Here is a 25,059-nt window from a genome sequence, read left to right on the forward strand (position 1 = left end):
ACCCACTCTCTCTACCCGGCGGGCGGTAGGACCTGGCCGCGCATGGCAGCGGCGGGGTTCGCGCATGCGCACTCGGGATCACGGACGCGCGCCTGGCACCAATGACAGCGGGAGGCGGGCTATTTAAACGCAGGAACAGGTATGTTAGTTGCCGTTTGGTCTTGTATCCTGTGTCCTGTATCCTGTTCCTGTGTTGCTGTATACTCCGTTGCCGACCTCTGCTTGTTCCTGATCCTGCTCTCTCCTGTTTGACCCCTGGCTTGCCTGACTACTCTTCTGTCTGATCCCTGGTACTGTATTTGCCCGCACCCTGCTGAACCTGGCTTGTGACCTGACCACTCTTAGCTCGCTCCTCTGTACCTTGTTGCCCGCATAATACCGACCGGCCTGTCTGACCACGCATACCGTATCCATCCATCCATCCGGTTTGGGTCAGACCTGTGTATCTGTCTGCCTCTTCCAAGTAGATTCCGTTCCTGCACTCCCCTGTCAGTATTCTCTACCACCGCAGGACGCACTCGGGGGTCGCGACCTGGTTTCAGTCTGCACCAAGTCCATCCCCACCATCAGGGGCCCTGGTGAACAGCAGGCTGGGACTTAGACCCCGCGCCCTGGGAGCGTCCGTGCGGTGGGCTGCTAGAGACTCTGCCAGGCGGCTTAACAGTACCAAACGGCCAAAAGGTGACGGAACCTGGAAGAGCACCTTCCCCCCTGGAAAATATGTGCCAGCATCTGGCGGCTCTTACTCAGGCGGTAAGGGCGCTGGAGGAGGGCTATAATCACCTGGATGGTCGGATCCAGACCCTAACCACCACTATTTCGGCCCCCCAAGATCATAGTCCCTCAGCTCCGGCCAGTGGTACCACTGAAACCCTGGCCGGACCAGCAGCACCTACACCTACACTTATGCCAGAACCTCATGTTCCTGTCCCAGAACGATTCAGTGGGAATCGCACCAAGTTCAGAGCATTTCGTAATGCCTGCCTGTTGTACTTTAGGCTCCAGCCACGTACGTTCGCGACAGAAACCGTGAAGGTGGGGTTTATTATTTCTTTGCTACTGGATGAACCCCAAGAATGGGCACATCGACTATTAGAGATCCAGCAACCACCTCAGCTGGAATCTGTGGCAGCATTTTTTGAAGCGATGGGCCTCCTTTACGATGACCCCGAACAAGCAGCATCAGCTGAATCGGCCCTTCAGTCTCTCAGGCAAGGTCGTAGGCCTGCAGAAGAGTATGCGGGTGAGTTCAGGCGGTGGATGGGAGACACGCAATGGAACGACGCTGCCTTGCGCAACCAGTTCCGCATAGGCCTGTCTGAGTCCCTGAAAGACGAACTAGCCAGGGTAGGCATACCAGCCACACTAGAAAATCTCATGACCCTGGCTATTCAGATCGACCGTCGCTTGCGGGAACGCAGGATGGAGAGGTCAGGCCAGGGCCTGAGGCCTGCTTGGATGTTTCCCCATGCTCCAGGACCAGTCAGTAGCACTGCTGGGAATCGCAATCCAGAACCCCCGGATACGCCGGAACCAATGCAAGTTGGGCTAGCTCGTCCCTCCCTAACACCTGAAGAGCGTCAAAGACGCCGCCGCAACAACCTGTGCCTCTACTGTGGGGAAGCTGGCCACATGGTACGTTCCTGTCCGGTGAAGGCTGGTAAGTGCACTTCTGTTTACTCTGCCACACCTACCACAGCCAGTCACAATGTCAATTATTTAGCGGTACCCATTTCATTCCAGCTCCCCGGAAGGGTCGTGACGGCAACAGCGATCATTGATTCCGGGGCCTGTAGCTGTTTTGTGGATCTGGACTTCACGGCTCGATTCCAGATTCCCTTACAGGTTAAAGAATGTGGGTTTAATATTTTCCTAGCCGATGGATCTCGGATCAAGTCTGGGGTGGTGGATCGGGAGACCCCGCCTCTCTGTGTGACTGTATCCGAGACTCACCGGGAATTCCTGTGTTTGAATGCTATCTCCTCCCCTCTGTTTCCAATTATTCTGGGGCTTCCGTGGCTGCGGGCCCACGACCCCCAGATTAATTGGAAAGCCGGTACCCTCCGGTTCGGCTCTCCATACTGCCAAGAGCATTGTTGTCCACATGAGCCGGAGGCCCCACGCACATTATTCTGCGTAGATACTGACATGGAGCTGACACAACTCGTCCCTTCAGTTTACCATCAATACCTTGACGTATTTAGTAAGCGGGGAGCTGACAATCTTCCTCCGCATAGGGCCTACGACTGTCCAATCGATCTGCTCCTGGGATCTGAGGTACCCTTCGGGCGGATCTTTCCTCTGTCAGAAAAAGAACTAGGGGTACTAAAGGAATATATTGAGGAAAATCTTCAGAAGGGGTTCATACGCCCCTCCACATCCCCGGCCGGGGCGGGTATTTTTTTTGTTGAGAAGAAGGATAAATCCTTAAGGCCCTGTGTGGACTATAGGGAGCTTAACAAGATCACGGTAAAGAACTGTTACCCACTTCCTTTAGTACCAGAACTGTTTCAGCGACTCAGGACTGCATCTGTTTTTACGAAGTTGGATTTGAGGGGGGCTTACAATCTGGTCCGTATTCGGGAGGGAGATGAGTGGAAGACTGCCTTCCGTACTAGGTTCGGGCACTTTGAGTACCTGGTAATGCCCTTCGGTCTGTGTAACGCCCCCGCCACCTTCCAGCACTTCATTAACGATGTGTTCAGGGACTTCTTGGATATTTTTGTGGTCATCTATCTTGATGATATCTTAATTTTTTCTGCATCTCTGGAGGAGCATAGGGGTCACGTCAGGGTAGTGCTGGAAAGGCTCCGTTTGCATGGGTTATACGCAAAGGCAGATAAATGCAGTTTTGAGCAGCACAGTATCCCCTTCTTAGGCTTAATTATTTCTACTACTGGAATAGCGATGGATCCACAGAAGATCTCCGCAGTTCTGGAATGGCCGGTGCCGTTAGATAAAAAAGGGGTCCAGCGGTTCATTGGCTTTGCTAATTTTTACCGGAAATTCATTAGGAACTTTTCAGGCCTAGTATCCCCCATCACGCAACTTACCAAGCAGGGAGTGCGTTTCAAGTGGACATCTGAGGCGCAGGAAGCCTTTGAGTCCCTAAAGAGGTTATTCACCGAGGCCCCAGTATTGAGCCATCCTGATTCTTCACTACCCTACATCTTGGAGGTGGATGCTTCCGAAAACGCGGTTGGGGCTGTGCTTTCCCAAAGGAAGGGCATCAAGGAACTGATGCATCCCGTGGCATTTTTCTCCAGGAAACTATCTTCGGCCGAAAAGAACTATGACATAGGGGACCGAGAACTCCTGGCCATCAAGGCAGCGTTGGAGGATGGAGGTACTTGCTGGAAGGAGCCGTGCACCCGATATTGATTTTTACGGATCACAAGAACCTTGAATATTTAAGAACGGCGAAGCGCTTGAGACCAAGACAGGCTAGGTGGGCACTTTTTTTCTCTCGGTTTGTGTTTCATATCACTTATAGGCCTGGATCAAAGAACACGAAACCAGATGCTCTTTCGCGGATGTTCGAAGACCCAAAGGAGGCCCACAAACCTGACACCATCCTGTCGTCTGGTAATTTTTTGGCATTACAGACTGAGCTACGTTCCCAACTACAGGCAGCATCCATAGGGGCTCCAAAGGTTCCAGGGGTGCCACTACAGAATAGAGACGGATTATGGTGGAAAGGAGAACGAATCTTGGTACCTGACGAATCTCGCACCACGGTCTTGGGCCATTGCCATGACCATCCCCTGGCTGGGCACTTTGGGACCCGGAAGACGTTGGAACTTCTACAACGTATGTTCTGGTGGCCCAGCATGTCCAAAGATTGCGAGGCTTACGTAAAGACCTGCGCGGTCTGTCAAAGGAATAAGCCTTCCAGGAACAAGGCTTGGGGGCTCCTGCGACCCTTACCCATACCCAACAGACCGTGGGAAATGATTTCGATGGATTTCATTGTGGAACTTCCTCCATCTCAAGACCATACCACCATTTTCGTGATTGTGGACCGCCTATCCAAGATGGCCCACTTCTTGCCTCTCAAAGACACACCATCCGCTGCGGAGACGGCGCAAATCTTTGTGAGAGAGGTGGTGAGACTCCATGGAATTCCTAAGGATATAGTTTCGGATAGGGGTGCCCAGTTCACCTCCAAATTTTGGAAAGCACTATGCGAGACCTTGGAAATCAAGTTATCTCTCTCCTCGGCATATCACCCACAGACCAATGGACAGACCGAACGTACAAACCAGACCTTGGAACAATATCTCCGATGTTACACATCATTTCTTCAGGACGATTGGCTAACTCTTTTACCACTGGCCGAATTTGCTTACAACAATGCTAGCCACTCGACTACTCAGCAATCCCCATTTTTTGCCAACTACGGCTTCCACCCGACCTTTTTACCTGACACAATTCCTGAAAGTTCGGTGCCAGCTACACAGGACATGTTGCACTTCCTTTCTGCAAACAATAAGGTCTTACAAGAAGCAATCCTGAAGGCCCAGGAGGGCAGTAAGAAAGCCTTTGACAAAAGGAGAAGAGGGGAGCTTATGTTACACCCAGGGGACCAGGTCTGGTTGGCCACGACAAACCTTAAGATGATATGCCCATCGCGGAAATTGGGACCGAGATTTATGGGCCCATTCCAGGTAAAGAGGAAGGTTAACGAAGTGGCGTACGAGCTCGTACTCCCGGAATCCTTTAGAATACACCCGGTATTTCATGTATCGCTGTTGAAACCCGCGGCACCGGACCCATTCCCGAACCGGAGATCTAGGCCTCCTGACGCCATAAACGTTGATGGGGAGGAGGAATTCGAAATTGAGACAATTCTAGACTGTAGGAAGAGGGGGGGTCAGACCCAGTTTCTCATAAAGTGGAAAGGGTATGGTCCAGAGGAGAACTCATGGGAACCCTCCCAGAACATTCATGCCTCTAGATTGATTCGGGATTTTTTTGACAACCACCCACGCAAGAGAGAACTGTTGGGCATCCGGCGGCTGCCCGTAGGGGGGGGGCAATGTCAGGATCCAGGTGTTCTGCGGCATCGCATCGGGCGGCGCATGCGCAGAACACCCACTCTCTCTACCCGGCGGGCGGTAGGACCTGGCCGCGCATGGCAGCGGCGGGGTTCGCGCATGCGCACTCGGGATCACGGACGCGCGCCTGGCACCAATGACAGCGGGAGGCGGGCTATTTAAACGCAGGAACAGGTATGTTAGTTGCCGTTTGGTCTTGTATCCTGTGTCCTGTTCCTGTGTTGCTGTATACTCCGTTGCCGACCTCTGCTTGTTCCTGATCCTGCTCTCTCCTGTTTGACCCCTGGCTTGCCTGACTACTCTTCTGTCTGATCCCTGGTACTGTATTTGCCCGCATCCTGCTGAACCTGGCTTGTGACCTGACCATTCTTAGCTCGCTCCTCTGTACCTTGTTGCCCGCATAATACCGACCGGCCTGTCTGACCACGCATACCGTATCCATCCATCCATCCATCCATCCATCCGGTTTGGGTCAGACCTGTGTATCTGTCTGCCTCTTCCAAGTAGATTCCGTTCCTGCACTCCCCTGTCAGTATTCTCTACCACCGCAGGACACACTCGGGGGTCGCGACCTGGTTTCAGTCTGCACCAAGTCCATCCCCACCATCAGGGGCCCTGGTGAACAGCAGTAGAGATGAGCGAATCGAAGTATCCGAAGTGGAATTCGAGTCGAATATCGGAAAAATTTCGATTCGTGCCGAATCCGAAAAACAGCCTAATTCGGACGCGCGAATCGAAATTTTTCCGAAAATGGCGGCTGACATGTGCGGCGACGGAGCGGGGATGTCGGGGAAGGCGCGCAGACAAGGCGCGCTGCCCCATAATGCATTCCTCAACGACATGTGATCGCATCAGCCAATCAGCAGCCAGCCAGCCAGCACTGTGTAATGGTCGAGGTATATATAGCGGCCATTTTGGAAATCTTCATTTGCCTGCAGTCATTGAACAGAGGCAGACCGCTCTGTACTAGGGACAGGGACAGAGTTAGGGCCACAGAAACGAGAATTGGGGACAGAGAGAAGTTACTTAGGGACAGAGAACCATTACTCAGGGACACAGACTTGTTAATGAGGGCCACAGAATCGTTATTTAGGGACAAAGAAACGCTAGTTAGGGCCACAGAATTCATACTCAGGGACAGACAGAATTGTTACTCAGTGCCAGAGAATTGTTACTTAGGGCCACAGAAACGTTATTAGGGCCACAGAATTTTTACTCAGGGACAGACAGAATTGTTACTGAGTGCCAGAGAATTGTTACTCAGGGACAGACAGAATTGTTACTGAGTGCCAGAGAATTCTTACTCAGGGCCACAGAATTCATACTCAGGGACAGACAGAATTGTTACTCAGGGACAGACAGAATTGTTACTGAGTGCCAGAGAATTGTTACTCAGGGACAGACAGAATTGTTACTGAGTGCCAGAGAATTGTTACTCAGGGACAGACAGAATTGTTACTGAGTGCCAGAGAATTGTTACTCAGGGACAGACAGAATTGTTACTGAGTGCCAGAGAATTGTTACTCGCACAGACACAAAATTGTTACTTGCACAGACACAGAATTGTTACTCGCACAGACAGAATTGTTACTCAGGGCCACAGAATTCATACTCAGGGACAGACAGAATTGTTACTGAGTGCCAGAGAATTGTTACTCAGGGACAGACAGAATTGTTACTGAGTGCCAGAGAATTGTTACTCAGGGACAGACAGAATTGTTACTGAGTGCCAGAGAATTGTTACTCAGGGACAGACAGAATTGTTACTGAGTGCCAGAGAATTGTTACTCGCACAGACACAAAATTGTTACTTGCACAGACACAGAATTGTTACTCGCACAGACACAGAATTGTTACTCAGGGCCACAGAATTCATACTCAGGGACAGACAGAATTGTTACTGAGTGCCAGAGAATTGTTACTCAGGGACAGACAGAATTGTTACTGAGTGCCAGAGAATTGTTACTCAGGGACAGACAGAATTGTTACTGAGTGCCAGAGAATTGTTACTCGCACAGACACAAAATTGTTACTTGCACAGACACAGAATTGTTACTCGCACAGACACAGAATTGTTACTCAGGGCCACAGAATTCATACTCAGGGACAGACAGAATTGTTACTGAGTGCCAGAGAATTGTTACTTAGGGACAGACAGAATTGTTACTGAGTGCCAGAGAATTGTTACTCAGGGACAGACAGAATTGTTACTGAGTGCCAGAGAATTGTTACTCGCACAGACACAAAATTGTTACTTACACAGACACAGAATTGTTACTCGCACAGACACAGAATTGTTACTCAGGGCCACAGAATTCATACTCAGGGACAGACAGAATTGTTACTGAGTGCCAGAGAATTGTTACTCAGGGACAGACAGAATTGTTACTGAGTGCCAGAGAATTGTTACTCAGGGACAGACAGAATTGTTACTGAGTGCCAGAGAATTGTTACTCGCACAGACACAAAATTGTTACTTGCACAGACACAGAATTGTTACTCGCACAGACACAGAATTGTTACTCAGGGCCACAGAATTCATACTCAGGGACAGACAGAATTGTTACTGAGTGCCAGAGAATTGTTACTCAGGGACAGACAGAATTGTTACTGAGTGCCAGAGAATTGTTACTCAGGGACAGACAGAATTGTTACTGAGTGCCAGAGAATTGTTACTCGCACAGACACAAAATTGTTACTTGCACAGACACAGAATTGTTACTCGCACAGACACAGAATTGTTACTCAGGGCCACAGAATTCATACTCAGGGACAGACAGAATTGTTACTGAGTGCCAGAGAATTGTTACTTAGGGACAGACAGAATTGTTACTGAGTGCCAGAGAATTGTTACTCAGGGACAGACAGAATTGTTACTGAGTGCCAGAGAATTGTTACTCGCACAGACACAAAATTGTTACTTGCACAGACACAGAATTGTTACTCGCACAGACACAGAATTGTTACTCAGGGCCACAGAATTCATACTCAGGGACAGACAGAATTGTTACTGAGTGCCAGAGAATTGTTACTCAGGGACAGACAGAATTGTTACTGAGTGCCAGAGAATTGTTACTCAGGGACAGACAGAATTGTTACTGAGTGCCAGAGAATTGTTACTCGCACAGACACAAAATTGTTACTTGCACAGACACAGAATTGTTACTCGCACAGACACAGAATTGTTACTCAGGGCCACAGAATTCATACTCAGGGACAGACAGAATTGTTACTGAGTGCCAGAGAATTGTTACTCAGGGACAGACAGAATTGTTACTGAGTGCCAGAGAATTGTTACTCAGGGACAGACAGAATTGTTACTGAGTGCCAGAGAATTGTTACTCGCACAGACACAAAATTGTTACTTGCACAGACACAGAATTGTTACTCGCACAGACACAGAATTGTTACTCAGGGCCACAGAATTCATACTCAGGGACAGACAGAATTGTTACTGAGTGCCAGAGAATTGTTACTTAGGGACAGACAGAATTGTTACTGAGTGCCAGAGAATTGTTACTCAGGGACAGACAGAATTGTTACTGAGTGCCAGAGAATTGTTACTCGCACAGACACAAAATTGTTACTTGCACAGACACAGAATTGTTACTCGCACAGACACAGAATTGTTACTCAGGGCCACAGAATTCATACTCAGGGACAGACAGAATTGTTACTGAGTGCCAGAGAATTGTTACTTAGGGACAGACAGAATTGTTACTGAGTGCCAGAGAATTGTTACTCAGGGACAGACAGAATTGTTACTGAGTGCCAGAGAATTGTTACTCACACAGACACAAAATTGTTACTTGCACAGACACAGAATTGTTACTCGCACAGACACAGAATTGTTACTCAGGGCCACAGAATTCATACTCAGGGACAGACAGAATTGTTACTGAGTGCCAGAGAATTGTTACTCAGGGACAGACAGAATTGTTACTGAGTGCCAGAGAATTGTTACTCAGGGACAGACAGAATTGTTACTGAGTGCCAGAGAATTGTTACTCGCACAGACACAAAATTGTTACTTGCACAGACACAGAATTGTTACTCGCACAGACACAGAATTGTTACTCAGGGCCACAGAATTCATACTCAGGGACAGACAGAATTGTTACTGAGTGCCAGAGAATTGTTACTCAGGGACAGACAGAATTGTTACTGAGTGCCAGAGAATTGTTACTCAGGGACAGACAGAATTGTTACTGAGTGCCAGAGAATTGTTACTCAGGGACAGACAGAATTGTTACTGAGTGCCAGAGAATTGTTACTCGCACAGACACAAAATTGTTACTTGCACAGACACAGAATTGTTACTCGCACAGACACAGAATTGTTACTCAGGGCCACAGAATTCATACTCAGGGACAGACAGAATTGTTACTGAGTGCCAGAGAATTGTTACTCAGGGACAGACAGAATTGTTACTGAGTGCCAGAGAATTGTTACTCAGGGACAGACAGAATTGTTACTGAGTGCCAGAGAATTGTTACTCGCACAGACACAAAATTGTTACTTGCACAGACACAGAATTGTTACTCGCACAGACACAGAATTGTTACTCGCACAGACACAGAATTGTTACTCAGGGCCACAGAATTCATACTCAGGGACAGACAGAATTGTTACTGAGTGCCAGAGAATTGTTACTCAGGGACACCTAATCGTTGAATTAAATAGTATGTCAGACAACATGCAGAGGAGTGGCAGAGGAGGCAATGTTTTAGGAGCGAGCAGACGTGGCAGCAGAGGAAGGGGTCGAGGCAGCAGTATTCGCAGCCAGAGGCCAGTGCTCCCGGTGTCATCCAGCGGTCGTGTCTCCACCGACAACCCTGCCGTCATTGATTGGTTGGCTCGGTCGTCTTCCTCTTCCCAGGTCACCTCTGACACCTACAGCCAACGGTCGGTGGGTACGTCAGACACAACCGTTAGTTGGCATGGCCCGGGAGCAAGCCCACTGAAATCACGTGTCCTCTACCTGCCCCTGTCCTTTGCTGTTCCCTCACCAAGCGAAGTATCGCATGCTGTGGGCTCAGCCCCACTGTACAGTGAGGAAGAGCTAACAGAGGGCGGTCAGGAACGGGGGGAGACATCGGCCTTTTCAGCAGCCAAGCGAACAAGTACTGGCGAGGAGAGTGGCTCGGTAGCCGGTCTAGAGACAGGTCTGTCTCCTGACCCAGACGCAGCCGAGGGGGCTAGTAGTGAGGCGGAGACCGTACTTGATGATGAGGAGGTTGATCGCACTTGGCTGCCTCGTCGTCATCAGGCAATTTCTTCCGCATCATCAGGAGAAGAGGGTGCCAGCTTGGCAGCGAGCGAAACAGTCGGTGGGTTGCCCAGGAGGCAGCAGGGTCGCATCAGTGTCAGTGGAGCCAAACGTCCACGGAGTAGAGCACCAGCTCCACTGCAGCCTACCACCACGGCCAGTAGTGGTGCCGGTGCGCACGGAGGAAGTAGCAGTCAGCCAGTGAAGAGTAGCGGGGGCAAAGTTTCCTACTCGGTGGTGTGGCAATTTTTCCTCAAGCCGCCCGAGGAAGTAAACGTAGCCGTATGTCGACTATGTGGCCAGAAATGCAAGCGTGGCCAGGGGGCCCATGTTGGGACTACAGCGTTGCGTCAGCATATGCAGCGTCACCATTCGGTGGCCTGGGAAAACCGTGATAAACATACGGCGGTTCTGCCTGCCCCAGCCCCCGCTCCATCACCCGCTCCGTTACTTGCTCCGTCACCCGACGTCGTCAATCGCCCTCTATCAGCCAGTCAAGGCTCCAACACCTCTGCTGAGGGGAGTTGTCGCTCGTTGGCATCTTCCGCTCGTTCAGATGCTCCTTCTCCTGCTACTCCTCTTCTCGGATTCCGTCAACAGTCTTTCTTGGAATCCGTATCCAAGAGACAACAGTTTGCGAGCACGCACCCGACGGTGCAAAAGCTGAACGTCCTCCTGTCCAAGTTGCTGGTGCTGCAGTCCCTCCCTTTCCAACTGGTGGACTCAGCACCTTTCCGAGAAATGATGGCTTGTGCCGCGCCGCGGTGGAGAGTGCCAAGCCGTCATTTCTTTGCCCAAAAGGCAGTGCCAGCCCTGCATTCACATGTAGAAGAGATGGTGGGCCAGTCTTTGAGCATGTCGGTCTCTGCCAAAGTGCACGGCAGCGCCGACGTGTGGAGCTGTAACTACGGTCAGGGACAGTACATGTCATTTACGGCCCACTGGGTGAACGTGGTGCCGGCACAGCCGCACCAGCAACTTGGACAGGTCACGACGCTTTTGCCTCCACGTTTGCACGTCCTTGGTCCAGCAAGCATGTCCGCCTCTACCACCTCTTTTTCCGCCGTGTCCTCAGCCGCCACCCCCGTGCCAAGTCCCATTACCCGACCGGCATATCACATGTGCAGGGCGCAACGGTGTCACGCTGTGCTGCACCTGGTATGCCTTGGCGAACGTAGTCACACAGGGGAGGAACTTCTAAGTGTAATGAACAGAGAAATCGACAGATGGCTGTCTCCGCACAAACTAAAAATCGGAACCATGTTGACTGACAACGGAAAGAACATGGTGTCTGCTCTGCGTCAAGGAAGGTTGTGCCATGCGCCATGCATGGCTCACGTGTTCAATCTGGTTGTCAAGCGGTTCCTAAAATCCACCATCCCACTGCAAGACATCCTTAAAATGTCACGTAAACTGTGCATGCATTTCAGCCATTCCTACACCGCAAAGAACACCCTCATTGAGCTGCAGCGGCAGAACGGAATTCCACAGCATCGCCTGATCTGCGACGTTGCAACAAGGTGGAATTCAACCCTACACATGTTAGACCGCCTTTACGAGCAGCGAAAGGCCATCACCGATTTCCTGATGTTACAAGCGGATAAAGGTACTCCCCTGTGTAACTTAGATGTCAGCCATTGGCAGCTCATGCGTGACACCTGCCGCTTGCTCAGGCCCTTTGAGGAGGCCACGCTATTCGTGAGTCGGCAGGACTATGGGATGAACGACGTCATTCCTCTGTTGCACGTCCTGGAACAAATGCTGTTAACAATGGCTGGTCAGGGTGCGGTAGACGTGGCGCACAGATCTCAACGCCACATGACCCCTGTGGGGGCAGGACAGGAAGAAGAGGAGGAGGTAGAGGAGGACATTTGTGCTCAGGAATTATTGAGTGAAATGGGTGGTTTTTCCACTCAGCGGACAGGAGTGGAGGAGCAGGAGCATCTGGTAGAGGAGGAGGAGGAGGAGACAGAGGACCCAGACGCACCGTGGCAGTATGCTGTGGAGATGGAGGCAGGGAGTCCCTCGCATTCCTTGGCACAAATGGCCCATAGCATGCTCGGTTGCTTGCGTAGCGACAGCCGAATAATAACCATCAGACAGAGGGATGACTTTTGGCTGTCCACCTTGTTGGACCCTCGCTACCGGTCCAAAATGGTGGCCTTTTTCACACCTGCTGAGAGGGAGGCCAAAATTACGTACTATAAAAACCACCTATGTAGTCAGTTGGTCTCTGCCTTTGTGCGCCAACGTCCATCCTCAGACACTGTGGGCCCTGTGCGCTCGCGTTCCGCTGGCATGGCAGCAGGGGAGGGGTGGGGTGGTAGGAGCAGTGGCAGCTCCACCAGCAGCGGCTGCCTCAGTCTGCAGTCGATGATGAGTAGCTTTCTTCACCAGCGCAGTGAGGAAACTACTAACCAGCCGCAGCAGCAGCAGCAGCATCAGGTGGACCTGGAGCAGGAGCTCAAACAACAGGCTTGGGCCTACTTGGACAGCACCCTGCCAACCGAGGTAGACAATCCCCTTGACTACTGGGCAACGAAACTTGACCTTTGGCCCCAACTAGCTGAATTTGCCCTTGAAAGGCTGTCATGCCCGGCCAGTAGCGTGGCATCGGAGCGCGTGTTTAGTGCGGCAGGAGGTATTGTAACTCCGCGGAGGACACGACTGTCCACCCAAAGTGTGGAGAGACTCACGTTTGTGAAAATGAATCAGGCGTGGATTAGTCTGGATTTCAAACCACCAGTTCCTGACACAACTGACTAAATCCGCCATGAATCATGCCTCAAACATGTGCCACTTTCAGGTCTCCTCACACTGCTGGTGTGTTTAATTTTTTGACATAGGGTGCTGGCAGATTACGGGCCTCCTATAGCTGCTGCCAGGCCCCTAATCTGCCATAGGCCCCTATATACCGCCTCCTCATGCTGCTGCTAGGTCCAGAGTCTCTCATGGGTCCCTGTACGGCCTCCCATTGCTGCTGTCTCCATCGCCACACTCTGCTGCCATGTGCCACTTTCAGGTCTCTTCACACTGCTGGTGTGTTTAATTTTTTGACATAGGGTGCAGGCAGATTACGGGCCTCACATAGCTGCTGCCAGGCCCCTAATCTGCCATGGGCCCCTATATACCGCCTCCTCATGCTGCTGCCAAGTCTAGAGTCTCTCATGGGTCCCTGTACGGCCTCCCATTGCTGCTGTCTCCATCGCCACACTCTGCTGCCATGTGCCACTTTCAGGTCTCTTCACACTGCTGGTGTGTTTAATTTTTTGACATAGGCTGCAGGCAGATTACGGGCCTCACATAGCTGCTGCCAGGCCCCTAATCTGCCATGGGCCCCTATATACCGCCTCCTCATGCTGCTGCCAAGTCTAGAGTCTCTCATGGGTCCCTGTACGGCCTCCCATTGCTGCTGTCTCCATCGCCACACTCTGCTGCCATGTGCCACTTTCAGGTCTCTTCACACTGCTGGTGTGTTTAATTTTTTGACATAGGGTGCAGGCAGATTACGGGCCTCACATAGCTGCTGCCAGGCCCCTAATCTGCCATGGGCCCCTATATACCGCCTCCTCATGCTGCTGCCAAGTCTAGAGTCTCTCATGGGTCCCTGTACGGCCTCCCATTGCTGCTGTCTCCATCGCCACACTCTGCTGCCATGTGCCACTTTCAGGTCTCTTCACACTGCTGGTGTGTTTAATTTTTTGACATAGGGTGCTGCAAGATAACGGGCCTCACATAGCTGCTGCCAGGCCCCTAATCTGCCATGGGCCCCTATATACCGCCTCCTCATGCTGCTGCCAAGTCCAGAGTCTCTCATGGGTCCCTGTACGGCCTCCCATTGCTGCTGTCTCCATCGCCACACTCTGCTGCCATGTGCCACTTTCAGGTCTCTTCACACTGCTGGTGTGTTAAATTTTTTGACATAGGGTGCAGGCAGATTACGGGCCTCACATAGCTGCTGCCAGGCCCCTAATCTGCCATAGGCCCCTATATACCGCCTCCTCATGCTGCTGCCAAGTCCAGAGTCTCTCATGGGTCCCTGTACGGCCTCCCATTGCTGCTGTCTCCATCGCCACACTCTGCTGCCATGTGCCACTTTCAGGTCTCTTCACACTGCTGGTGTGTTAAATTTTTTGACATAGGGTGCAGGCAGATTACGGGCCTCACATAGCTGCTGCCAGGCCCCTAATCTGCCATGGGCCCCTATATACCGCCTCCTCATGCTGCTGCCAAGTCTAGAGTCTCTCATGGGTCCCTGTACGGCCTCCCATTGCTGCTGTCTCCATCGCCACACTCTGCTGCCATGTGCCACTTTCAGGTCTCTTCACACTGCTGGTGTGTTTAATTTTTTGACATAGGGTGCTGCAAGATAACGGGCCTCACATAGCTGCTGCCAGGCCCCTAATCTGCCATGGGCCCCTATATACCGCCTCCTCATGCTGCTGCCAAGTCTAGAGTCTCTCATGGGTCCCTGTACGGCCTCCCATTGCTGCTGTCTCCATCGCCACACTCTGCTGCCATGTGCCACTTTCAGGTCTCTTCACACTGCTGGTGTGTTTAATTTTTTGACATAGGGTGCTGCAAGATAACGGGCCTCACATAGCTGCTGCCAGGCCCCTAATCTGCCATGGGCCCCTATATACCGCCTCCTCATGCTGCTGCCAAGTCCAGAGTCTCTCATGGGTCCCTGTACGGCCTCCCATTGCTGCTGTCTCCATCGCCACACTCTGCTGCCATGTGCCACTTTCAGGTCTCTTCACACTGCTGGTGTGTTAAATTTTTTGACATAGGGTGCAGGCAGATTACGGGCCTCACATAGCTGCTGCCAGGCCCCTAATCTGCCATAGGCCCCTATATACCGCCTCCTCATGCTGCTGCCAAGTCCAGAGTCTCTCATGGGTCCCTGTACGGCCTCCCATTGCTGCTGTCTCCATCGCCACACTCTGCTGCCATGTGCCACTTTCAGGTCTCTTCACACTGCTGGTGTGTTAAATTTTTTGACATAGGGTGCAGGCAGATTACGGGCCTCACATAGCTGCTGCCAGGCCCCTAATCTGCCATGGGCCCCTATATACCGCCTCCTCATGCTGCTGCCAAGTCTAGAGTCTCTCATGGGTCCCTGTACGGCCTCCCATTGCTGCTGTCTCCATCGCCACACTCTGCTGCCATGTGCCACTTTCAGGTCTCTTCACACTGCTGGTGTGTTTAATTTTTTGACATAGGGTGCTGCAAGATAACGGGCCTCACATAGCTGCTGCCAGGCCCCTAATCTGCCATGGGCCCCTATATACCGCCTCCTCATGCTGCTGCCAAGTCCAGAGTCTCTCATGGGTCCCTGTACGGCCTCCCATTGCTGCTGTCTCCATCGCCACACTCTGCTGCCATGTGCCACTTTCAGGTCTCTTCACACTGCTGGTGTGTTAAATTTTTTGACATAGGGTGCAGGCAGATTACGGGCCTCACATAGCTGCTGCCAGGCCCCTAATCTGCCATGGGCCCCTATATACCGCCTCCTCATGCTGCTGCCAAGTCTAGAGTCTCTCATGGGTCCCTGTACGGCCTCCCATTGCTGCTGTCTCCATCGCCACACTCTGCTGCCATGTGCCACTTTCAGGTCTCTTCACACTGCTGGTGTGTTTAATTTTTTGACATAGGGTGCTGCAAGATAACGGGCCTCACATAGCTGCTGCCAGGCCCCTAATCTGCCATGGGCCCCTATATACCGCCTCCTCATGCTGCTGCCAAGTCCAGAGTCTCTCATGGGTCCCTGTACGGCCTCCCATTGCTGCTGTCTCCATCGCCACACTCTGCTGCCATGTGCCACTTTCAGGTCTCTTCACACTGCTGGTGTGTTAAATTTTTTGACATAGGGTGCAGGCAGATTACGGGCCTCACATAGCTGCTGCCAGGCCCCTAATCTGCCATAGGCCCCTATATACCGCCTCCTCATGCTGCTGCCAAGTCCAGAGTCTCTCATGGGTCCCTGTACGGCCTCCCATTGCTGCTGTCTCCATCGCCACACTCTGCTGCCATGTGCCACTTTCAGGTCTCTTCACACTGCTGGTGTGTTTAATTTTTTGACATAGGGTGCAGGCAGATTACGGGCCTCACATAGCTGCTGCCAGGCCCCTAATCTGCCATGGGCCCCTATATACCGCCTCCTCATGCTGCTGCCAAGTCCAGAGTCTCTCATGGGTCCCTGTACGGCCTCCCATTGCTGCTGTCTCCATCGCCACACTCTGCTGCCATGTGCCACTTTCAGGTCTCTTCACACTGCTGGTGTGTTAAATTTTTTGACATAGGGTGCAGGCAGATTACGGGCCTCACATAGCTGCTGCCAGGCCCCTAATCTGCCATGGGCCCCTATATACCGCCTCCTCATGCTGCTGCCAAGTCTAGAGTCTCTCATGGGTCCCTGTACGGCCTCCCATTGCTGCTGTCTCCATCGCCACACTCTGCCATGTGCCACTTTCAGGTCTCTTCACACTGCTGGTGTGTTAAATTTTTTGACATAGGGTGCTGCAAGATAACGGGCCTCACATAGCTGCTGCCAGGCCCCTAATCTGCCATGGGCCCCTATATACCGCCTCCTCATGCTGCTGCCAAGTCCAGAGTCTCTCATGGGTCCCTGTACGGCCTCCCATTGCTGCTGTCTCCATCGCCACACTCTGCTGCCATGTGCCACTTTCAGGTCTCTTCACACTGCTGGTGTGTTTAATTTTTTGACATAGGGTGCAGGCAGATTACGGGCCTCACATAGCTGCTGCCAGGCCCCTAATCTGCCATGGGCCCCTATATACCGCCTCCTCATGCTGCTGCCAAGTCTAGAGTCTCTCATGGGTCCCTGTACGGCCTCCCATTGCTGCTGTCTCCATCGCCACACTCTGCTGCCATGTGCCACTTTCAGGTCTCTTCACACTGCTGGTGTGTTTAATTTTTTGACATAGGGTGCAGGCAGATTACGGGCCTCACATAGCTGCTGCCAGGCCCCTAATCTGCCATGGGCCCCTATATACCGCCTCCTCATGCTGCTGCCAAGTCCAGAGTCTGTCATGGGTCCCTGTACGGCCTCCCATTGCTGCTGTCTCCATCGCCACACTCTGCTGCCATGTGCCACTTTCAGGTCTCTTCACACTGCTGGTGTGTTAAATTTTTTGACATAGGGTGCAGGCAGATTACGGGCCTCACATAGCTGCTGCCAGGCCCCTAATCTGCCATAGGCCCCTATATACCGCCTCCTCATGCTGCTGCCAAGTCCAGAGTCTCTCATGGGTCCCTGTACGGCCTCCCATTGCTGCTGTCTCCATCGCCACACTCTGCTGCCATGTGCCACTTTCAGGTCTCTTCACACTGCTGGTGTGTTAAATTTTTTGACATAGGGTGCAGGCAGATTACGGGCCTCACATAGCTGCTGCCAGGCCCCTAATCTGCCATGGGCCCCTATATACCGCCTCCTCATGCTGCTGCCAAGTCCAGAGTCTCTCATGGGTCCCTGTACGGCCTCCCATTGCTGCTGTCTCCATCGCCACACTCTGCTGCCATGTGCCACTTTCAGGTCTCTTCACACTGCTGGTGTGTTAAATTTTTTGACATAGGGTGCAGGCAGATTACGGGCCTCACATAGCTGCTGCCAGGCCCCTAATCTGCCATGGGCCCCTATATACCGCCTCCTCATGCTGCTGCCAAGTCTAGAGTCTCTCATGGGTCCCTGTACGGCCTCCCATTGCTGCTGTCTCCATCGCCACACTCTGCTGCCATGTGCCACTTTCAGGTCTCTTCACACTGCTGGTGTGTTAAATTTTTTGACATAGGGTGCTGCAAGATAACGGGCCTCACATAGCTGCTGCCAGGCCCCTAATCTGCCATGGGCCCCTATATACCGCCTCCTCATGCTGCTGCCAAGTCCAGAGTCTCTCATGGGTCCCTGTACGGCCTCCCATTGCTGCTGTCTCCATCGCCACACTCTGCTGCCATGTGCCACTTTCAGGTCTCTTCACACTGCTGGTGTGTTTAATTTTTTGACATAGGGTGCAGGCAGATTACGGGCCTCACATAGCTGCTGCCAGGCCCCTAATCTGCCATGGGCCCCTATATACCGCCTCCTCATGCTGCTGCCAAGTCTAGAGTCTCTCATGGGTCCCTGTACGGCCTCCCATTGCTGCTGTCTCCATCGCCACACTCTGCTGCCATGTGCCACTTTCAGGTCTCTTCACACTGCTGGTGTGTTTAATTTTTTGACATAGGGTGCAGGCAGATTACGGGCCTCACATAGCTGCTGCCAGGCCCCTAATCTGCCATGGGCCCCTATATACCGCCTCCTCATGCTGCTGCCAAGTCTAGAGTCTCTCATGGGTCCCTGTACGGCCTCCCATTGCTGCTGTCTCCATCGCCACACTCTGCTGCCATGTGCCACTTTCAGGTCTCTTCACACTGCTGGTGTGTTTAATTTTTTGACATAGGGTGCTGCAAGATAACGGGCCTCACATAGCTGCTGCCAGGCCCCTAATCTGCCATGGGCCCCTATATACCGCCTCCTCATGCTGCTGCCAAGTCCAGAGTCTCTCATGGGTCCCTGTACGGCCTCCCATTGCTGCTGTCTCCATCCCCACACTCTGCTGCCATGTGCCACTTTCAGGTCTCTTCACACTGCTGGTGTGTTAAATTTTTTGACATAGGGTGCAGGCAGATTACGGGCCTCACATAGCTGCTGCCAGGCCCCTAATCTGCCATAGGCCCCTATATACCGCCTCCTCATGCTGCTGCCAAGTCCAGAGTCTCTCATGGGTCCCTGTACGGCCTCCCATTGCTGCTGTCTCCATCGCCACACTCTGCTGCCATGTGCCACTTTCAGGTCTCTTCACACTGCTGGTGTGTTTAATTTTTTGACATAGGGTGCAGGCAGATTACGGGCCTCACATAGCTGCTGCCAGGCCCCTAATCTGCCATGGGCCCCTATATACCGCCTCCTCATGCTGCTGCCAAGTCTAGAGTCTCTCATGGGTCCCTGTACGGCCTCCCATTGCTGCTGTCTCCATCGCCACACTCTGCTGCCATGTGCCACTTTCAGGTCTCTTCACACTGCTGGTGTGTTTAATTTTTTGACATAGGGTGCAGGCAGATTACGGGCCTCACATAGCTGCTGCCAGGCCCCTAATCTGCCATGGGCCCCTATATACCGCCTCCTCATGCTGCTGCCAAGTCTAGAGTCTCTCATGGGTCCCTGTACGGCCTCCCATTGCTGCTGTCTCCATCGCCACACTCTGCTGCCATGTGCCACTTTCAGGTCTCTTCACACTGCTGGTGTGTTTAATTTTTTGACATAGGGTGCTGCAAGATAACGGGCCTCACATAGCTGCTGCCAGGCCCCTAATCTGCCATGGGCCCCTATATACCGCCTCCTCATGCTGCTGCCAAGTCCAGAGTCTCTCATGGGTCCCTGTACGGCCTCCCATTGCTGCTGTCTCCATCGCCACACTCTGCTGCCATGTGCCACTTTCAGGTCTCTTCACACTGCTGGTGTGTTTAATTTTTTGACATAGGGTGCAGGCAGATTACGGGCCTCACATAGCTGCTGCCAGGCCCCTAATCTGCCATGGGCCCCTATATACCGCCTCCTCATGCTGCTGCCAAGTCTAGAGTCTCTCATGGGTCCCTGTACGGCCTCCCATTGCTGCTGTCTCCATCGCCACACTCTGCTGCCATGTGCCACTTTCAGGTCTCTTCACACTGCTGGTGTGTTTAATTTTTTGACATAGGGTGCAGGCAGATTACGGGCCTCACATAGCTGCTGCCAGGCCCCTAATCTGCCATGGGCCCCTATATACCGCCTCCTCATGCTGCTGCCAAGTCTAGAGTCTCTCATGGGTCCCTGTACGGCCTCCCATTGCTGCTGTCTCCATCGCCACACTCTGCTGCCATGTGCCACTTTCAGGTCTCTTCACACTGCTGGTGTGTTTAATTTTTTGACATAGGGTGCTGCAAGATAACAGGCCTCACATAGCTGCTGCCAGGCCCCTAATCTGCCTTGGGCCCCTATATACCGCCTCCTCATGCTGCTGCCAAGTCCAGAGTCTCTCATGGGTCCCTGTACGGCCTCCCATTGCTGCTGTCTCCATCGCCACACTCTGCTGCCATGTGCCACTTTCAGGTCTCTTCACACTGCTGGTGTGTTAAATTTTTTGACATAGGGTGCAGGCAGATTACGGGCCTCACATAGCTGCTGCCAGGCCCCTAATCTGCCATGGGCCCCTATATACCGCCTCCTCATGCTGCTGCCAAGTCTAGAGTCTCTCATGGGTCCCTGTACGGCCTCCCATTGCTGCTGTCTCCATCGCCACACTCTGCTGCCATGTGCCACTTTCAGGTCTCTTCACACTGCTGGTGTGTTAAATTTTTTGACATAGGGTGCAGGCAGATTACGGGCCTCACATAGCTGCTGCCAGGCCCCTAATCTGCCATGGGCCCCTATATACCGCCTCCTCATGCTGCTGCCAAGTCTAGAGTCTCTCATGGGTCCCTGTACGGCCTCCCATTGCTGCTGTCTCCATCGCCACACTCTGCTGCCATGTGCCACTTTCAGGTCTCTTCACACTGCTGGTGTGTTTAATTTTTTGACATAGGGTGCTGCAAGATAACGGGCCTCACATAGCTGCTGCCAGGCCCCTAATCTGCCATGGGCCCCTATATACCGCCTCCTCATGCTGCTGCCAAGTCCAGAGTCTCTCATGGGTCCCTGTACGGCCTCCCATTGCTGCTGTCTCCATCGCCACACTCTGCTGCCATGTGCCACTTTCAGGTCTCTTCACACTGCTGGTGTGTTTAATTTTTTGACATAGGGTGCAGGCAGATTACGGGCCTCACATAGCTGCTGCCAGGCCCCTAATCTGCCATGGGCCCCTATATACCGCCTCCTCATGCTGCTGCCAAGTCTAGAGTCTCTCATGGGTCCCTGTACGGCCTCCCATTGCTGCTGTCTCCATCGCCACACTCTGCTGCCATGTGCCACTTTCAGGTCTCTTCACACTGCTGGTGTGTTTAATTTTTTGACATAGGGTGCTGCAAGATAACAGGCCTCACATAGCTGCTGCCAGGCCCCTAATCTGCCATGGGCCCCTATATACCGCCTCCTCATGCTGCTGCCAAGTCCAGAGTCTCTCATGGGTCCCTGTACGGCCTCCCATTGCTGCTGTCTCCATCGCCACACTCTGCCATGTGCCACTTTCAGGTCTCTTCACACTGCTGGTGTGTTAAATTTTTTGACATAGGGTGCAGGCAGATTACGGGCCTCCCATAGCTGCTGCCAGGCCCCTAATCTGCCATAGGCCCCTATATACCGCCTCCTCATGCTGCTGCTAGGTCCAGAGTCTCTCATGGGTCCCTGTACGGCCTCCCATTGCTGCTGTCTCCATCGCCACACTCTGCCATGTGCCACTTTCAGGTCTCCTCACACTGCTGGTGTGTTTAATTTTTTGACATAGGGTGCTGGCAGATTACGGGCCTCCCATAGCTGCTGCCAGGCCCCTAATCTGCCATAGGCCCCTATATACCGCCTCCTCATGCTGCTGCTAGGTCCAGAGTCTCTCATGGGTCCCTGTACGGCCTCCCATTGCTGCTGTCTCCATCGCCACACTCTGCCATGTGCCACTTTCAGGTCTCCTCACACTGCTGGTGTGTTGAATTTTTTGACATAGGGTGCTGGCAGATTACGGGCCTCCCATTGCTGCTGCCAGACATGTAATCTGCCATGGGCCCCCGTACCGACTCCTCATGCTGTGACGTTGCAACAAGGTGTAATTCAACCCTACATATGTTAGACCGCCTTTACGAACAGCTAAAGGCCATCACAGATTTCCTGATGTTAAAAGCGGATAAAGGTACTCCCTGTGTAACTTAGATGTCAGCCATTGTCAGCTCATGTGTGACACCTGCGCTTGCTCAGGCCCTTTGAGGAGGCCACGCTATTCGTGAGTCGGCAGGACTATGGGATGAATGAGGTCAAATCGGCCATGGGCCCCCGTACCGCCTGTTCACGCTGATGCTGGTCCCACAGTGTGACCTGGGTCCCTGTACGGCCTCCCATTGCTTCCACTCTGCCATGTACCTCTTTGAAATCTCCTCACACTCCTGCGGTTGTCCATTTTGTCATAGGTTGCTGGCAGATTAGCGGCCTCCCATAGGTGCCGCCAGGCCCCATATCGGCCATGGGCCCCCGTACCGCCTGGTCACGCTGCTGCTGGGCCCACAGTGTGACCTGGGTCCCTGTACGGCCTCCCATTGCTGCTGCCAGGAGGCAGCAGGGTCGCAGCTGTGTCAGTGGAGGCAAACGGCCACGGAGTAGAGCAGCAGCTCCACTGCAGCCTACCACCACAGCCAGTAGTGGTGCCGGTGTGCACGGAGGAAGTAGCAGTCAGCCAGTGAGGAGTAGCGGGTGCAAAGTTTCCTACTCGGCGGTGTGGCAAGTTTTCGTCAAGCCGCCCGAGGAAGTAAACGTAGCCGTATGTCGACTATGTGGCCAGAAAGTCAAGCGTGGCCAGGGGGCCCATGTTGGGACTACAGCGTTGCGTCAGCATATGCAGCGTCGCCATTCGGTGGCCTGTGAAAAACGTGATAAAGATACGGCGGTTCTGCCTGCCCCAGCCCAGGGTTCCATTTTGTCATAGGGTGCTGGCAGATTAGCGGCCTTCCATAGGTTACGCCAGGCCCCATATCGGCCATGGGCCCCCGTACCTCCTGGTCACGCTGCTGCTGGTCCCACAGTGTGACCTGGGTCCCTGTACGGCCTCCCATTGCTTCCACTCTGCCATGTGCCACTTTGAGGTCTCCTTACACTCCTGCGGTTTTCCATTTTGTCATAGGTTGCTGGCAGATTAGCGGCCTTCCATAGGTGCCGCCAGGCCCCATATCGGCCATGGGCCCCCGTACCTCCTGGTCACGCTGCTGCTGGTCCCACAGTGTGACCTGGGTCCCTGTACGGCCTCCCATTGCTTCCACTCTGCCATGTGCCACTTTGAGGTCTCCTTACACTCCTGCGGTTTTCCATTTTGTCATAGGTTGCTGGCAGATTAGCGGCCTTCCATAGGTGCCGCCAGGCCCCATATCGACCATGGGCCCCCGTACCTCCTGGTCACGCTGCTGCTGAGCCCACAGTGTGACCTGGGTCCCTGTACGGCCTCCCATTGCTTCCACTCTGCCATGTGCCACTTTGAAATCTCCTCACACTCCTGCGGTTGTCCATTTTGTCATAGGTTGCTGGCAGATTACAGGCCTTCCATAGGTGCCACCAAGCCCCATATCGGCCATGGGCCCCCGTACCGCCTGGTCACGCTGCTGCTGGGCCCACAGTGTGACCTGGGTCCCTGTACCGCCTCCCATTGCTCCCACTCTGCCATGTGCCACTTTCAGGTCTCCTCACGCTCCTGCTGGTTTCCATTTTGTCATAGGTTGCTGTATGGCCTCCCATTGCTGCTGCCTCCACCGCCACACTGTGGCTCCAAACACTGGTTTTGGCCCCGTGACTGGCCAAAGGAGTGAAGTGTGCAGTGATTCTAAGATCGACGGCACTCATCTGCATGTCATACTGACAGACAGTATTATTTCTCTTCCCCAGCAGACTCCAAGGGCATTTAAATTAAAGGTACAGTGTTCTGCACTAATATTAAGTCTCTCTGAAGCCTAGAAACACCCTTTTTTAAGTTAAATTCACAGCGAATTTATTCGACTCGAATCGAATATTGTCCACGAATTCGCCGAATCAGTCGAATCGAATTTTTCATTTCTTCGCTCATCTCTAAACAGCAGGCTGGGACTTAGACCCCGCGCCCTGGGAGCGTCCGTGCGGTGGGTTGCTAGAGACTCTGCCAGGCGGCATAACATGGCCCTTACCATACTTTTTATTCTTCTCACTTCCACTACCGTAGTTCCCTGGCTTTTGTCTGTCCTTTCTCACCCACTGGTTTTGGGGTGCAAAGTTATGGACCTCCTTCACTTGCTGGGTTTGAGGTACAAATCTAGGGGAACCATTGGTTTTACCCCCACGGACTACTTCCGCATATGATTTCTTCTCTGCCTGCAAATTTGGATTTGGAGGGGAAACGGTAGTGGTTGCTACTATCTTGGGGCTATTTTTGGGTTCTCTTTTTATCCCGCCCTCACTGGACTGTTGGATCGAGAATAAATAGTCACTCTCTCTCACCAACCAATCAATCAAGAGAGCATCCCTTTCTGTAATCCTTTGCAAGTCCCAATTTTATGTAAGCAGGTAATGCTTCATAGAATAGGGTCTTGAATTCTGGCTGGTTAGGATTGGGATCCTTTTCAGCCAGGAAATAGGCATTTCTGAGGACAGCCAGAAATTCTGCAGGGCTTTGGTGAGGACCACACTTTAAATTGTAGGCCGCAGCCTTGGCAGAGGTTACAGTTTTATAAGGCCCAAATTCCATGTGGCACTTATGTTTAACCTCTCTGCAGGACTGATTGGAATAGGCCCTCAAGGTCTCAAAGAATTGCCGGTATTTCTCTTCAAACACCCATGGCAGCAATTCTATTTTGGTGTGGTCATCTCTAATGCCCAGAATCTCTAACGTCTGTTCATATGTTTTCATGTGTTCGGTGATCTCAAGGGACCCTTTTTTAGAAAACATAGGAACAGTGTCCTTCAGGAACTTAATGACCTTTGGGGTGTCATATCTCCTGAATGACCCCTGGGATTTCCCTTCCTGCCTATATGAAACCTCA

At 52.6% G+C, this 25,059-nt stretch overlaps 1 protein-coding gene across 1 annotated transcript in view; it reads left to right on the plus strand.

The window, feature by feature from the left end:
- The first annotated feature begins 720 nt into the window (after window positions 1–720).
- The window catches only part of LOC149468148 (uncharacterized), a 71,226-nt gene continuing 46,887 nt past the window's right edge, over window positions 721–25,059 (plus strand). The window contains 2 exon segments of the mRNA XM_089670683.1: window positions 721–1,430; window positions 3,494–4,857. Coding sequence (XP_089526809.1) covers window positions 721–1,430; window positions 3,494–4,857 — 2,074 coding nt within the window.

This window comes from Staurois parvus, unplaced genomic scaffold (genome assembly GCF_062004578.1).
Source record: "Staurois parvus isolate SC_StPar_1 unplaced genomic scaffold, SC_StPar_1.0 ptg000092l, whole genome shotgun sequence".
Lineage (NCBI taxonomy): Eukaryota > Metazoa > Chordata > Amphibia > Anura > Ranidae > Staurois > Staurois parvus.